We start from the raw sequence: 15,421 nt of genomic DNA on the forward strand, positions 1-15,421 counted from the left end.
CCATAGCACATTTCTTCCCTTTCTGATGAGTTTTTCAGTTTCACATTCTTTTAAATATGCTTGCTTTCATGCACTGAAATGAACAAAACTTAGGTGTCACTTCAAATTTTTTTCCTAACCTTTATCAGAAGAAGAAAGAAGAATAAGTAATATAATTCAAAAACTTCACTTAATATCTACTTAGGTAAGAATTCAACTTGTCCTGAACGTGCTTATTCTGACTGGTTCCTGAAGTTTAACCACAGTGAAAGCCATCTGTCTAAGCCTCTCTGCAAACATGATGCACAAGAAGCACAACTTCCCCTGGGTAGAAAAGGTGGGTGCCAGGCCCATGAAGCAGGGTACAAGACCTGGCCTTGTCATTGCCTGTACCTTCTCAGGCATCAACTACCCTCTTATTCCTCCCCTACAGAATTCACAAGTCACACAACAAAACACATACATGCATCTTCTGTTAAAAAAGAAATAATAATAAATACAACAATAAAACAAATATATAATGCAGAAGACCTGGAACCACAAATGTCAATGCGTAACCTTTTTTTTTTTTTTTTTAATTGCCAGGAATTCTCCATAAGCTCCAAAAAGAAGAACAGATTGCTTCCTTCTGACAGACTGATAGGACGTAACCTTTTATTATTTTTTTAATCCATTGTAAGATGATATTGTTACAACCATAATCTACAACTGTTCTCTACATATGTCAAAACATGCGCACCATTTCCTTTTCAGACTTCAGGAAAAGATCACAAGAATTATAATTTGCTCTAGCAAACAGGCTCTCAGTCAAAACAAGTTCCACCCACCTTTAAAGCGACCAATAGCTGCCCACCTACCACCCTTCCTAAAACATCCAAACAGAGCTGCTCACGGGCCCAGCCAGTCCCTGCCAGCCACAGGGCAACGGGCAGCCTGCAGGATTCTCTGCAGGTCCTGGAAGGCAAACAACAAGCTCGGCAACATACACACCCAGCACACCTCAGGTTAAAACGACACCAGGGGAAAAAGAGGTGAGGGGAAGAAGGAGGGAGAGGGCAGGGACGGAGGGACCCACAAAGCTTTACGTTCTGTATTTGCTTAATGCGTCTCTGGGTAGATCCCATTTTCTGAGCTCTGCTTTCACGCTTCGCAACACCACCTACGTGGCCAGCCGGGGCTGAATTAAAGGTTCTCAGGAACATGCACTATGAATGATGAAATGATTCATAAACATTTTCAGAAGTGAGAAAGAGCAGCAAAAACCAACACCGAGTCACCGTTTCAGTGAGGCCGGAGGAAGAGCGCCTACCTGCAGGGGCTGAATGGATCATCCATGACTAACAGAGGCTCTGGTGAATCTAGCTGTATTGCTGCACCTCTGCTTACTGCTAAAACTCTGTCCTTTTCTACTCTAACAACTCAAAATGGAGGCACATGCAGTCTGAGAGACCTCATAGAGCTTGCACTGAGCTTGTGCTATGACCTAAGCCTTCACGCAGAACGCAGAAACTTCCCCCTCACACTGACAGGACTGAGCATGTGCTGTGACCCTCCCTCATCCATACACTGTCTCTCAACGCAATCAATCTCAACCCTGCTGTTTCCGTAAATAAAGCCCAGCCAACAGACTCTGCAGCTTCTCCCTGCATACCAAGCTAGTGTGCAGGGAAGTGGGGCCTTCGCAAGGGGATCCCAGACAGCCAACACTGGGAACTCTGTAAGCCAGGCCACCGAGAGGCTTTAGCATGCCCTCCTCTGTCAAGATGACAAGCAACTTTTTTTTTTTTTTAAATAAATGGTGGTTTTAAATAGTAATATCTCCAAGAAAGAATCTAATCAAAAGACAAAGATATGAATGACTATACATGCAATTAACTAACAGAAATACAGCAACACATTTTAAAACATATCAGTAACTACTGAAGAGGGGCAGCTCTGTCAATTCCTTTTTGAAAACCTTAAAAGACCACACAAACAATCCTGACAAAGCTCTGGAGTGCTTGGTATTGTCACAGAGGTGCTAAGTCAGTACAGATGGTATAGCATGCAGGGTATCTAAAGTAAGAAGTTCTAAAATCTCCCAAAAAATAAATAGAAACATTTCCTAAAAGAATACTAGCCCACATATGCCTAACCTGAACAACGTACTTCCAATAGTAAGTAAGTAAGAACAGGGAGGTTCCAATCAGGAGTTACAATGACACCTGGCCACAAAACGTCTGAAAATCTCCTTTCAGCTCTCCTGATTGAAAGCTCCAGGCACATCTTTATAACGTTTACCCCCATAAAATCTGTTGCCTTAGAGCTGATTCCAACTCATAGTGACCCTACAGAACAGAGTAGAACTGCCCCATAGGATTTCCAAGGCTGTAATCTTTACAGAAACAGACTGCCACATCTTTCTCCCTGGTGGGTTCTAACCACCAACCTTTTGGTTAGCAGTCAGGTGGTTAACCACTGTGCCACCAGGGATCCTTAACGTTTACCAGGATTCATTTAAGTTTAATCCGCAAAGATTTCTAATGCCGTAAGCAAGGCCACACCATCCCTGGCATACTCAGCACTGTTAAGTATTCATATTGTCCATATTATCAGCCAAGACATTTTCTACCAAATACCTTAAAAACACATTCTGTATCTTCTCCCCTCCCTCACCTATCCAACAAGAGGCAAACTGGTCAGGCTGTCCGCCATATAAGAAATCCTAGATTGAGTTCTGTACACTTAGTTTCCATTTGCAACCTAAGAGGCAAGGCTATATATTATTATTTAGCCACCATTTAAAAAGAAAAGGAAAACTATGACCCTCCCTAAACTATAAAGAATAACACAAGGTAGGAAAGCGTAGTGCCAAATTTGTGTCCCAGAAATGTAATGAAGTGTGAAAAATTAAAACCTGTTTACAAAAACACTCAAGTATCCTAGAGATTTCTAAGTAAATTCAGAATCAATTCCATTTCCTTAATACTCCTGCTTATGTTATCAAATAAACTGAGATTAAAAATAAAATAAAAATAACTTATATACTACAGAAAATGTAATTTATAAAATATAAGAAATGCCAAATACGCTTCAGTTTTACTTTTGACCCAATACATAAAACAAATATCTACAAGTTTGGAGAAAATGTTCCCTTATTAGCACATAAGATGATACGCTTCCCAAAACTGTTGTGACTAGAAAACACTAGGGACAAATACATTCTAAAAACAAAAGCAATTAAATTAGAACTTACCAGCCAAATAAAAATGACTATTACCATAAAATAGTAATTTTATTGAATTCATCGTTATTCTGAAAAACCATGGGAACATGAACACAGTATAAAAATGGTTATTATACTAGCAAGTTAGGAAAATGAAGTTATGATTTTGGTCCCACTAAAAGTCCTGAGGAAACCCAGGTGGCGTAACGGTTAAGTGCTACAGCTGCTAACCAAAAGGTCGGCAATTTGAATCAACCAGGTGCTCCTTGGAAACTCTATGGGACAGTTCTACTCTGTCCTACAGAGTCACTCTGAGTCGGAATCGACTCAATGGCAACAGAGTTAGATGTCCTGGGACACTAAGAAAAATCACCAAAATCTAATGGCCTTGTTTCTCTGTCTTGGCTTCCTAATGCTGCTGTAGCAGAAATACAACAAATGGGTGACTTTAAAGAATGGAAATTGATTTTCTCACAGTTCAGGAGGCTGCCTGTTGCTATGGAGTCAATTCCGACTCATAGCGACCCTAGAGGACAGAGTAGAACTGCCTCACAGGATTTCCAAGGCTGTAATCTTTATGGAAGCAGACTGTCACATCTTTCTCCCTCGGAGGGCTGGCGGGTTGGAACTGCTAACCCTTCAGTTATTAGCTCAATGCTTAACCACTGTGTTACCAGGACTCCTTTTTAGGAAGCCTGAATTTAGGGCACCAGCTCTAGGGGAAGGCTCTATCTTTCTCTGTCAGCCCTGAGGGAAGACCTTGCTGTCTTTCAGCTTCTGTTACTGGGTTTCTTGGAGATCTTCATGTGATATCTATCTTCCCCTGTTTGCACGTCCTCCAGTGTCTAATTTGCTCTTCTTATAACTCAGAAGTGATTAGATTTAGGATATACCCTACACTGATACGGCCTCATTAACATTGCAAAGATATCCTATTTCCAAACAGGATTCCATCCACAGGTGTAGGGGTTAGGATTCCAACACATATTTTGGGGGGGACACAATTTAATCCATAACATTCTGCAATACTGGATCAAAGTAACACCTCTATTTGAAAATTCTTTTCATGTGTCTTTCCTGACACTGTAGTCTCAAATTTGTCCTTTAAATGCCACTTTGACAGACTATTCTTCCTTCTAGCACTCTACAAGGCAGCAAACCCTAAGGGTAGCTCTTAAGACCTCTTCTCGTTCACACTCCCCTGGAGAATTCACCCACTCTGCCATAATTCCAGAGGGCAGTAGTGATTTAGCGGTCGAATTCTTGCCTCCCATGAAGGAGAACGTGGCTTAGATCCCCAGCCAATGCATCTCATGTGTAGCCACCACCAATCTGTCAGTGTAAGCTTGCATGTCATTATGATGCTGAATAGGTTTCAGGGGAGTTTTCAGACAAAGATGGACTAGGAAGAAAGCCCTAGCCATCTACTTCTGAAAATCAGCCAAAGGAAACCCTAAGGATCATGATCATGGGGATGGTGCAGGATCAGGCAGCATTTAGTTTTGTCGTGCATGGGGTGACCATGAATCAGGCTCCACCACAATGGCAGCTAACAACCACCATAATTCCAACCATGACCCCAATGCAGACACCTCCTTGTCTCCTTACAGGAGGGCTGCCCTTCCTTCAGAAACCCTGGACCACTATGTACTATTCCTCCTGTACCTTAACTCTTCATTATATACCTATATGTACTGTATATGTCTGTATACACACACACACACACAGTGTATATATAAAATTCCAAACTAAAAGTTAAAAAAAAAGTATAAAACAGACAAATAAAAAATACAGTACTGACCCTCAACCATCACTTCTCATGGAATCTAGACAGTATATACAATAGTGGCAATGGCTGGCCTGCCCAGCTACCTGCTTCCATAGCACTTTAATCCCCAAAATGAGAGCCACTTAGCACCTAGCTCCAAATTCAATCGACCTCAGAATATGGAATCAGTCCTGCTTCAAGTCAGAGAAAATCAAAGTGCCCTGAAGCTTAGTGGTTTGGTAATTAAGTGATCCACTGGTTCACCTTTAACCATAAATTCCAATTCCAGAAATGGGCTCTGTTTCCATAGACGAAGCACTTCCTCACAATGAGTACACCTTGGCACTCTACTCAGTTCTTAAGAGCCTTGAAGACCTGAGCCTTGTTTTCCCAACTAGTCCTCTTAAACACTAGATGCCCATGACACTGACTGCCCACCTAGGCCTCCATTCTGCCACACCTCCTTAACCCATCATCTACCTTCCTGCCTGCCTTTAGGCACATACAAGCTACACACAGGCTGCCCTACTGTAAACGCATTCCCTGGAGTCCTGTGATCCCCAGGTACATCTGTATCGCCTCTGAATCCCAGCCCTCCCTCTCCTGTTAATCCCTAAACTCAGGTATTGGTTATAGTCTATCTTTTAAAAAAAGGCAATAATAGAAATTCTCCTAAAGCCTCTTCTCAGGGGGGACGGGGAAGCGGACAAGTAAAATTTGAGTCTAGTGAACAACAGGTGAAAAGCACTTCTGAGTAGGTTAAAGGGGAGCTGGGCAGGTGAAATAAATATACTACACTAATAGACTCCTAAAATTAAAAAAGCATATTATACAAAAAACTGAAAAAACACTTTGTACACTTACTTTTTAATAAGCAGAAAATTTATGTCTGCTCAAAGGTAAATAAGAGCTGTAACATGGACATTTCCTAGGTTTTACTTTAAAGAATATTCTATTTACCAGAAATAGAAACAATGTCTAAATGTTTTATTTACTAACAAGAAATTTTAAAACAAAGCCAGCAATAAGTACTTAACATTCAGGAAATTCTAGAGGGAAAAATGCTAGAAAAAAAATATTATATTTGACATTTAATTAATACTAACTTTAAATCAATAGAAAGGAAGCTTTCAGAAGCAGTTTGCTTAATCCTAGTGTGTGGAAGTGGAACTGAGTTTTATGTATTGATCTTATATCCAGCCAAAAAAAAACAAACAAACCCATTGCTGTCGAGTCAATTCTGACTCATAGTGACCCTATAGTACAGACTAGAGCTGCCCCATAGGGTTTCCAAGGAATGCCTGGTGGATTTGAACTACTGACCTTTTGGTTAGCAGCTGTAGCACTTAACCACTATGCCACCAAGCTTGCCAATTTATCTCATTAGTTCTAAAAATCTGTTCACAAGTTTTCACAGATTTTCTATCTTAAAAGTCACAACATCTGACTAATAAAGATTGGTTTCTTCAATCCCAATCCTCGCGGTTTTTCAAGTTTTATCAGATGCTGGAGTCCTCATATTGTTTCTGATTTTAGAGGGAATAGCTCCAACATTCAGCCTTTAAGTGTGGTGCATGCTGCGGATTTTTGGTCTAAGTGTCAAAGAAGTTTCATTCTACTGTTAGTTTGCTAAGAGCCCCTTCCCCTGCCCCCCCAAATAAATGGTGTTGAATGTTACCAAGTGGTTTTTCTACATCAAGATAATGGCATATTTTTTCTTCTCTAATATGCTAAGGTGGTATAATACGTTAACAGATAAATTAATATCAAACCATTCTTGTAGTCTATAAATTCAGCTTGTACTTTTTTTCATACTTTGCCAGATTCCATTTGCTAATAACATTTTAAACTTTTAACTTCCATATTCATAAGTAAGACTGACATATAAGTCTTACTTTTTCATACTCTCTTTATCTGGTTTGGGTATAAAGGTTTTACCAGCTTCATAAAATGACTCGAGGAACCTGCCATCTTTTTCTGTTCTCTAGAACAAAAAAATTTTTTTTTTTACTGGTAGAATTCTCCTATAAAGAATGCCTTGTTTTTTATTTGTTGTTTTTCTTTTTGGTCTAACAAGATGAAAAGAAGTGTCCTGTGAAAACTGCCTTTGAAAGAAGAAGACATTCCTTTCCTTACCCCCTTCCTCTATCTCCCAGGAGCCCTGGTGGCAAAGTGGTTAAGAGCTCAGGCTGCTAACCAAAAGGTCAGCAGTTCAAATCCACCAGCCATTCCTTAGACACCCTTTGGGGAAATTCTACCCTGTCCTATAAAAAAGGTTGCTATAAATTGGAATCAACAGCAACAGGTTTGGTTTTTTGGTTTTCTATCTCCCAGGCTGAAAACTGGATGTGATGACTACCATTCAAGAGTCATCTTAAACCACAAGGTAGCAGCTGCAGTGCACGATAGCAAAGCTAGGACCCTGATGACAGTGGAGCTGCCATACTAATCTAGAATTGCATCCCTTCACACTTTGCTTAAATGAGAGAGAAATAAGTCATATCTTGTTTAAATCTTTCATACAGTCCCTTTCTGATAGTTCTAATATTAAAGTTCTTGGGTGTGTATATTGCCATTTGTTTTATCTGACTCTAGTTGATGGCATGTGGTTTCTACCAATATGTCATCATTTTTGACTATGAACTCAGCATTTGAAGAGATTTTATTGGGGAGATCTTATGGAGTCTTGAATGAGGAATATGATTACCCAAAAATTTTACATATGTTACTTGCCGGGTGTCCTGGGGTCTCATTTGTATGAGACCACTTTTTATGTTATCTTCTCACCCTAGAGTTCTCAAAATTTTTCAAGGGTATAAGTTCAAACCCCAAATGTCATGGGAGCAGGGCCAAAATTTATGAATTACAAGAGGACTCCTCCCTCTCTTCCTCTTCTTCTCGGGCCTAGAGTCCCACACTCCAACAGACAGGTGTCCCTGTCACTTCCTTTAGTTAGGTGAATATTATCTAGTTCACCCTTTCACCAAGGAACTTTTAGCCCTTTGATGGTGTAGACTTTTTATAGGGCTCAGTTCCAACTCCCTAGCCCCTTTAGATGAGGGTCTCATCTCCTATACCCAGCGGGTGGCAGTTAAAACCAAGAGAGCCTTCATTAAGGCAACCAATCCAACTCCCTCTCTCACCACGGGCTGCTTTGGTTTTCAGTTTTTCTTAATTTTTGCAAGCTTAGCTCTGCATTTGAAAAGTTTTGTTATATTTTATTCAACATTTGCAGATGTCTTCTGTCGAAACATTTTTTTGAAATGATCAAATCTGGCCTTTTGATCTTTTTAATTAAAGTTCTTATAACTTTAGTAGGTTGTCTTTCCAAAGATGCATGTTTTCTCTCAACAGTCTCCACTATTTGCCACCTCAGCTAAATGTCATGGGAGTGGAAATGTGGATGGCAGAGGAAATGCAAACAGGAAAGTATTTACATCCAGCTCTAGCTGCTTGTTCTCAAAAGCTATACAAAGACCATGAGCTGTGGTGGGCAGAAAAGGTGAATCCACTAAAACAGAAGCAGAATTCGAAATGTCTCAAATCCAAACGAATTGAAATAAAGGAGTTCAACTTAGAAGATTTATGTTGAAAAAAGATGGTGACAATTTTATTTAGAACAGCCAAAAATCGGCAAACCACAGATGCCCAACAATAAGAGAACAGATAAATTATGGAAGATCCATATGATGGTATACTAGGTGCTCAATACAAATATTTTTGTAGAAGTTTTAACAACATGGTATTACGTATCCCAGAAATATAAAATTAATAAAGGAATGTATAATTATATGCATGTTTCATGTATATAATATTCTAGTTACAGTGTTAACACACATACACCTATACGCACGCACAGAGATATATTTTCAAGGAAAAAATACAAATATGGGTTATAGAATTATGTATTATTTCAGCTTGCTTCTTTATCTTTCTTTTGTATTTGTCAACTTATTTTCCCATGAGCTCATATTGTTTTTCTCACTGGAAAAACTAAATTTTCCAATGAGGCCAGAAGGATATTAAGTTGTCTATGAATCAATCTATGATGAAATCATAGAAGTTACGCACACAAGCTTTGGAGTCAAATAGGCTTGGGGTCTCCTGTTTGCTAATTGTGTGCCTCACATAGTTATTTAATCTCCTTCATATCACTTTCCTCATTTGCAAAATAAAGACAACACCAACCTCCCTGAGTTTTTTTAATAAAGGATTGAATAGATTAAACATTCAATAAGTGGTATTTGGTATTGATATCCCATGCACCTTTAACAGGTGGTACTACAAATTTGATTCCCTAGAGCGCTGGTGGCGCAGTGGTTAAGAGTTTGGCTGCTAACCAAAAAGTCAGCAGTTCGAATTCCCCAGGCGCTCCTTGGAAACCCTTTGAGGCAGTTCTACTCTGTCCTATAGGGTCGCTATAAGTCAGAATCAACTTGGTTGTTTTTTGTTTTTGTTTTTGTTTTGAGCCATATTCAGGAACATCAAATGCTACATCTGGTTTTAAATCTCTTAAAACCTGGTTCGGATGCCCTGATTTGATATTTTAGTTATCTTGAATGTTTACGTATTAACAGGTGAAAAAGCTTTCGCTCTGGAGTTAAGACAGATCAGAGTTTGAACTCTGCCCTTGCCCCCTGGTAAGCTGTGTGACCATGGGCAAGTTACTGGACTTCTCTGAGCCTAAAATTCCTTATCTTCAAAACTGAAATAATAGTACCAAACTCAGTGGATTATTATGAAAGTTAAATGAGATTATGCAGCCTCCCCACCACCACCTTCCCTCCTTGAACAATTCAGTCCTAAAAACATTAAAAGCAATTTAAAAGGGACCAGGGTGAGGAGAGTGTCCACATGGGATGGCATGCGGTTTCAAAGCCCAAGCAGGATTAAAAAAAAAACCGCTGCCATGGAGTTGATTTCGACTCATAGACACTCTCTGGACAGAGGAGAACTGCCCCCATAGGGTTTCCAAGGGGCACCTGGTGGATCTGAACTGCTGATTTTTTTAAGTTAGGAGCTGTAGCTCTTAACCACTACACACCACCAGGGTTTCCAAGCAGGGTTAGGTGGGTACATATGTATGAGCCTGACCCAATGCAAAAAGTCAAAGTCCAGGTAGGATGAGAAGACACCCATGGGAGGCAGGGGTGTGACAAAGCCTGAGAGGGCTGGGGAGGGTAACCAGATAGGATGGCAGCCCAGTCAGGAAGACAGAATCCAGTGGGTAAAGAGAAATTCCATGTACAGAATGTCAGAGTCCAAGCTGTGTGATGAGCATTTCTCCATAAGAGTGGATGGGGATGGAGTGTCATGTGGGGGAGAGAGCAGAGTCAGTGATAAGAGTAAACGTATTAAAGATATTGAGAATAGTGAAACAAGGTTTCTCACTGCTAAAAACAGAGATACAAATAAGAAAAAGGAGAACAATTAGAAGGGACTCTGGCATTAGATTAGAATTAGAGACTATCGTATGAACTCATGAACACACACGGTATGATACAGACATATATGTGAAGGTGAGCATTATATATGATACACACACACACACACACACACACACACACACACACACACAATACCCTAGCTCTGTTCACTCAGAGGACCTGAGCACAGTGACACAAAGTAATGAGCATACCCAGCACCGATCATGGTTTCTAAGCATCATTCTTCCAAATCTGGGACAACATATCAAGTGAACAGTGATAGCCATTGAATAAAATAGGAAACCATCAGTCCATTCTGATATAAATAAATAAATGAATAAATTGAATAATGAATAAATTTGAAGTTTGGTGAAGAAAGGGATATCTACATAGTCTCAAAGTACCTTCCCAAAAAAAATTAATTAACGAGGGAAAAAAAGAAACTTTACAACGGGAAAGCCTAGCAGACACTACCATATGAAACTGATCAAAGTGAACATTACCAGCAATGGAACAAATGAGAATTGTGTATCACCCGAAAGGATACATAGAAAAGGACACATGACTTTTGTGATATCCCTGCCACAGATACATGACCTGAATCTAATAATAATGAAACATCATAAATGCAAACTGAGAGACAGTCTACAAAATAATTAGCCTGTAATCTACAAAAGTGCCAAGGTTATGAAGTCAAGGAAAAGACTGAGAAACTGTTCCCAATAGAAGGAGACTAAAGGGACATGACAATTAAATCCACAGTGCTGGGCTGGATCCATTTGCTCTAAAGGGTCATTACTGAGAAAACTGGCCAAACCTGAGTGGGATGTAAGAATTCAATAATACTATTTTAATCATAATTTCCTGATTTTGAGGGTTGTATTGTTGTTATGGAAGTCTCTGTGTAGTATAAACAGTTAACTTGCTCAGCTGCTAACCAAAAGGTTGGAGATTTGAGTCCATTCGGAAGCCTCAGAAGAAAGACCTAGCAACTACTTCCGAAAAATCAGCCACCGAAAACGCTATGGAACACAGTTCTACTGTGACACACATGGGGTCTCCATGAGTCTGGGTCGCTGCTAACCAAAAGGCTGGCAGTTCGAACCCACATAGTGGCTCCACAGAAGAAAGACCTGGAGTTCCTCTTCTGTAAAGATTACAGCCTAGAAAACCCTATGGGGACAGTTCTACTTTGTCACATGAGGTTGCTATGAGTCGGAATTGACTTGATGACACCCAAGAACAACAAAAAAATGCCCTTAGTCATAGAAAATATACAAAATATTGGGGTGTGAGGGAGCCTCACGGTGACGATTTGCTCTCAAGTGGTTTATTAAAAAAAAAAGGGCTTTGTACTGTACTTGCAACTGTTCTGTAAGACTGAAATTGCTTGAAAACAAACTAAGATTAAATGAATTGTGCAAGTAAGACACACTGAGCAGTGACTGGCACACAGCACTAACTGCAGCCATTTATTTATTTTTAAAAATATTTTAGTTATTTTTGGTGGCAATATGCCAAACCTGTAACCTTTTATTTTTAACATTATTGCCATTGTCACTCTGCAAGAGATAAAAGTCCCCATGCGCCTCAAGCTTATGACTGCTACTGCATATAATGATAATAATATGTAAGCTTCAATATTTCTATAAAATTCCATGCTAGAAGGTAAATACTGTTTCTTCCAGAGCAAAAAAAAAAAAAAGGTGCTAAAATCCTATTCTCCTTATTCATTGCTTAATACAGATTCGGGGGCTCCCTAAGGAGACCCCAGATGGCATTAACAGTTAAGTGCTCAACTACTAATCAAAAGGTTGGCAGTTTGAACCTACCCAGAGGCACCTCGGAAGAAAGGCCTGGTGATCTGTCTCCAAAGGTCACAGCCTTGAAATTCCTAGAGTACAGTTCTACTCTATAACACATGAGGTCATCATGTGTTGGAATCAACTCAATGGCAACTGGTTTGGTTTGTTCTTTGGGGGGCTCACTGACATGGAAGGAAGGAAAGAATTAGAGAAGCTGCAGGCGATCACATTCTACCCTGGATAAGATTTGAGAAACACTGGATCTGAGCCCTCAGTTTGTTTCCCAAATCATTAGCAAGAGAATACTCAAGTTCAAGAAACAAAGATTACTGTCCTTAGATGCCTTTATGTTTGTCCAGTACCTCAAAGCCATTTAATCCAACAACTCAATCCTTTTGTTACGAATGGGCAACTGTAAGATGGTGCTCTCTTCTTTTGGATCAGGGCAGCCTGGGTTCTAATCCTTTGCTGCTGTGACTTCATCCTTGTGTCCATGGGCATGGCATGTACTTTCTGAACTCAGTTTCCACTTTAGCAAAATGGAGGTGGTAAAAGTTACCCTGCAGGTAGCTTTTGTAACCCATAAAGTTTTTTGTTGCTTCTTGGGACTTGCAAGAAGGACTACAAATTTTATTTTTGGAAGAAAAGGTTGAAAAATATCAATTTTTTTTTTTTTAATCCCATAAAAAATCCAAAAGCAAAACATAAGCTGCTTCCCAAGATGCTGTAATTTTCTGCCAGGTAGATCGTCTAGCCATGTGGTTGATTGTGCTGACATATATATGAGCCTGAGTACTGTGATTCTTGACTCTGCTTGGAATATTGATTATAAAATTCTTTGAAAACATACACTTGCTAAGAATGTAAGATAAATGGCTTCACTGACCATAATGAAATTGGTACAATAACATTTATGAATAAATAAGTGGTCTTAATGTGAAACATGACATCTGTATAGTCAGAGTATTTAAATGCAAAATCTGAGAGAACCAAAACTGAAAAAAAAATTTTCTTTTAATAAACGGATCTGAGCTTTTTATAGCAAAATGGACCTATCATATAACAATCAGGTTTTGCTGAATTCTTGGATGTCCCTTCCTACATCTTCCTACCTCTTTAAGTTCAGTCCATTGGCCAGTGCCTTTTTACTGTACCCTTCCTTCTGTGTCTATATCCTTCTTCTGTTCCTTCAGGTCTTCTTACCTTCCTGCCTGAGGCCAGTGAGTTAAGAGGTGAAAGAAGTCATGAAGTCCCAGTGAGAATAAAAGAGTTGATAATGGCCATTTGAAAGGAGTACACTTTATCTTCCTGGGACCATCTCCCTATTCCCGTCTCTTTTCATAAGCTACAGCCATCCTATTTTAATACAACCAGGGACATTGGTGTTTGGACAAATGTTTATAAGGTCTAACTGGCTTTATGTATTAAGGCTCTGAGCTGACATTTGTTGACTTTACTAAGTGTCTAAGCAAATTTTGGATCAAGCCGTTTAAATAAAACAAGAGCACAATAACGTTCTCTTGCAGAATACGCTGACAGAAGAAGTGACTGAGTGCTGGATCTTGTTCATATAGCAAATGTGAATGCTCCCCGGGTGTAGAAATGTCAAACACTCTAGAAGCAAAGCCCATTTGCCTAAGGGTTCAAAGTTTGGGGCACAATTAGATTCAAGCCTCTCTCATTTGTCAGCCCCTTGTAGCTTGTATCCTGCTTATAGCTAGAAACATCTGTCCAAAAAATTTTTGCCCAATTATGCTGGGTTCCTTTAATGCCATGGCTAACGCTTTTGCAGACACAATCCTTTATCTGAGATTCTCTGGTTCACAGGTTTTTCAGAATTCAGAATTGTTTGGATTTTAGGAAGGTACTACAGTGAATATACTGTATACTATGACCCCAGCAGTATCTGAGTAAAACCCCATATTCTATTTTTTCAGTAACATATGTGCATATTCATATGAAGTTAACTAAAACTACAAATAGCTTTACATCAATTCAAAACAAGTTTGGCCAACAAATGAGTTTTAGCACCAAACAGCATTTTTTTTTTTTAGCTTTAGGATTTCAGAATTGAAGATAAGAGATTATGGATCTCATTATCGTGGGTGCTTTATTAGTGCTAATGACTGAAACTCTAAGCAGAAAAATAAATAAAATATAAATTTATACCTAATAATATCAAGAGGCAGTCATTAGAACAGAACAAGGCGATACAATGTGGTTCAGTTAGGAAAGCTGTGTGTCGGGTTTCACCATACCTATTCAATCTGTACACTGAGCAAATAATTTGAGATGCTGGACTATATGAAGAAGAACATGGCATCAGGATTGAAGGAAGACTCATTAACAACCTGAGTTATGCAGATGACACAACCTTGCTTGCTACAAATTAAGAGGACTTGAGGCACCGATGAAGATCAAAAACCACAGCTTTCAGCAGGGATTACACCTCAATGTAAACAGAAATCCTCACAACTGGACCAATAAGTAACATCATGATAAACGGAGAAATGACTGAAGTTGTCAAGAATTTCATTTTACTTGGATCTACAATCAACACCCATGGAAGCAACAGTCAAGAAATCAAAAGATGCATTGCATTGGACAAATCTGCTGCAAAAGACCTCTTTAAAGTGCTGAAAAGCAAAGATGTCACCTTGAAGACGAAGATGCACCTGACCCAAGCCACGGTGTTTTCAATTGTCTCATGTGCATGCAAAAGCTGGAGGATGAATAAGGAAGACCGAAGAATTGACACCTTCGAACTGTAGTGCTGGCAAAGAATATTGAATATACCATGAACTGCCAAAAGAACAAACAAATCTGTCTTGGAAGAAGTGCAACCAGAACGCTCCTTGAAAGCAAGGATGGTGAAGCTACGTCTCACATACTTTGAACATGTTATCAAGAGAGATCAGTCCCTGGAGAAGCACATCATGCCTTGGTAAAGTAGAAGGCCAGTGAAAAAGAAGAAGACCCTCAGCAATGTGGATTGACACAGTGGCTGTAACAATGGGATCAAGCGTAACATTGCGAGAATGGTGCGGGACTGGGCAATGTTTCATTCTGTTGTACTTAGGGTCGCTATGAGTCAGAACCAACTCGATGGCACCTAACAAAAATGACAACAACAATGCCAAAGTAATTCCATGACAATCACCAAGAAATCCACCTTCCCCAAATTTTAAAGGCAATGAACCAAAGAATATAGAAAAGTCTGTTTCCCACTAGCATACAT

General features: G+C 39.5%; 1 protein-coding gene across 7 annotated transcripts in view; it reads right to left on the minus strand.

The window, feature by feature from the left end:
• The window catches only part of RERE (arginine-glutamic acid dipeptide repeats), a 483,116-nt gene that overhangs the window by 181,263 nt on the left and 286,432 nt on the right, over positions 1 to 15,421 (minus strand). The window contains exon 1 of one of the 7 annotated variants that reach the window (XM_049877803.1): positions 1,289 to 2,949. The exons of the other annotated variants lie outside the window; for them this stretch is intronic. Within the exon in view, the coding sequence (XP_049733760.1) occupies positions 1,289 to 1,314 (26 nt within the window). The 5' untranslated portion in view covers positions 1,315 to 2,949. Of the gene's footprint in view, positions 1 to 1,288; positions 2,950 to 15,421 lie in introns of those variants that run through there. 7 annotated transcript variants of the gene reach the window in all.

The sequence above is a fragment of the Elephas maximus genome, chromosome 3 (genome assembly GCF_024166365.1).
Source record: "Elephas maximus indicus isolate mEleMax1 chromosome 3, mEleMax1 primary haplotype, whole genome shotgun sequence".
Classification (NCBI taxonomy): Eukaryota; Metazoa; Chordata; class Mammalia; order Proboscidea; family Elephantidae; genus Elephas; species Elephas maximus.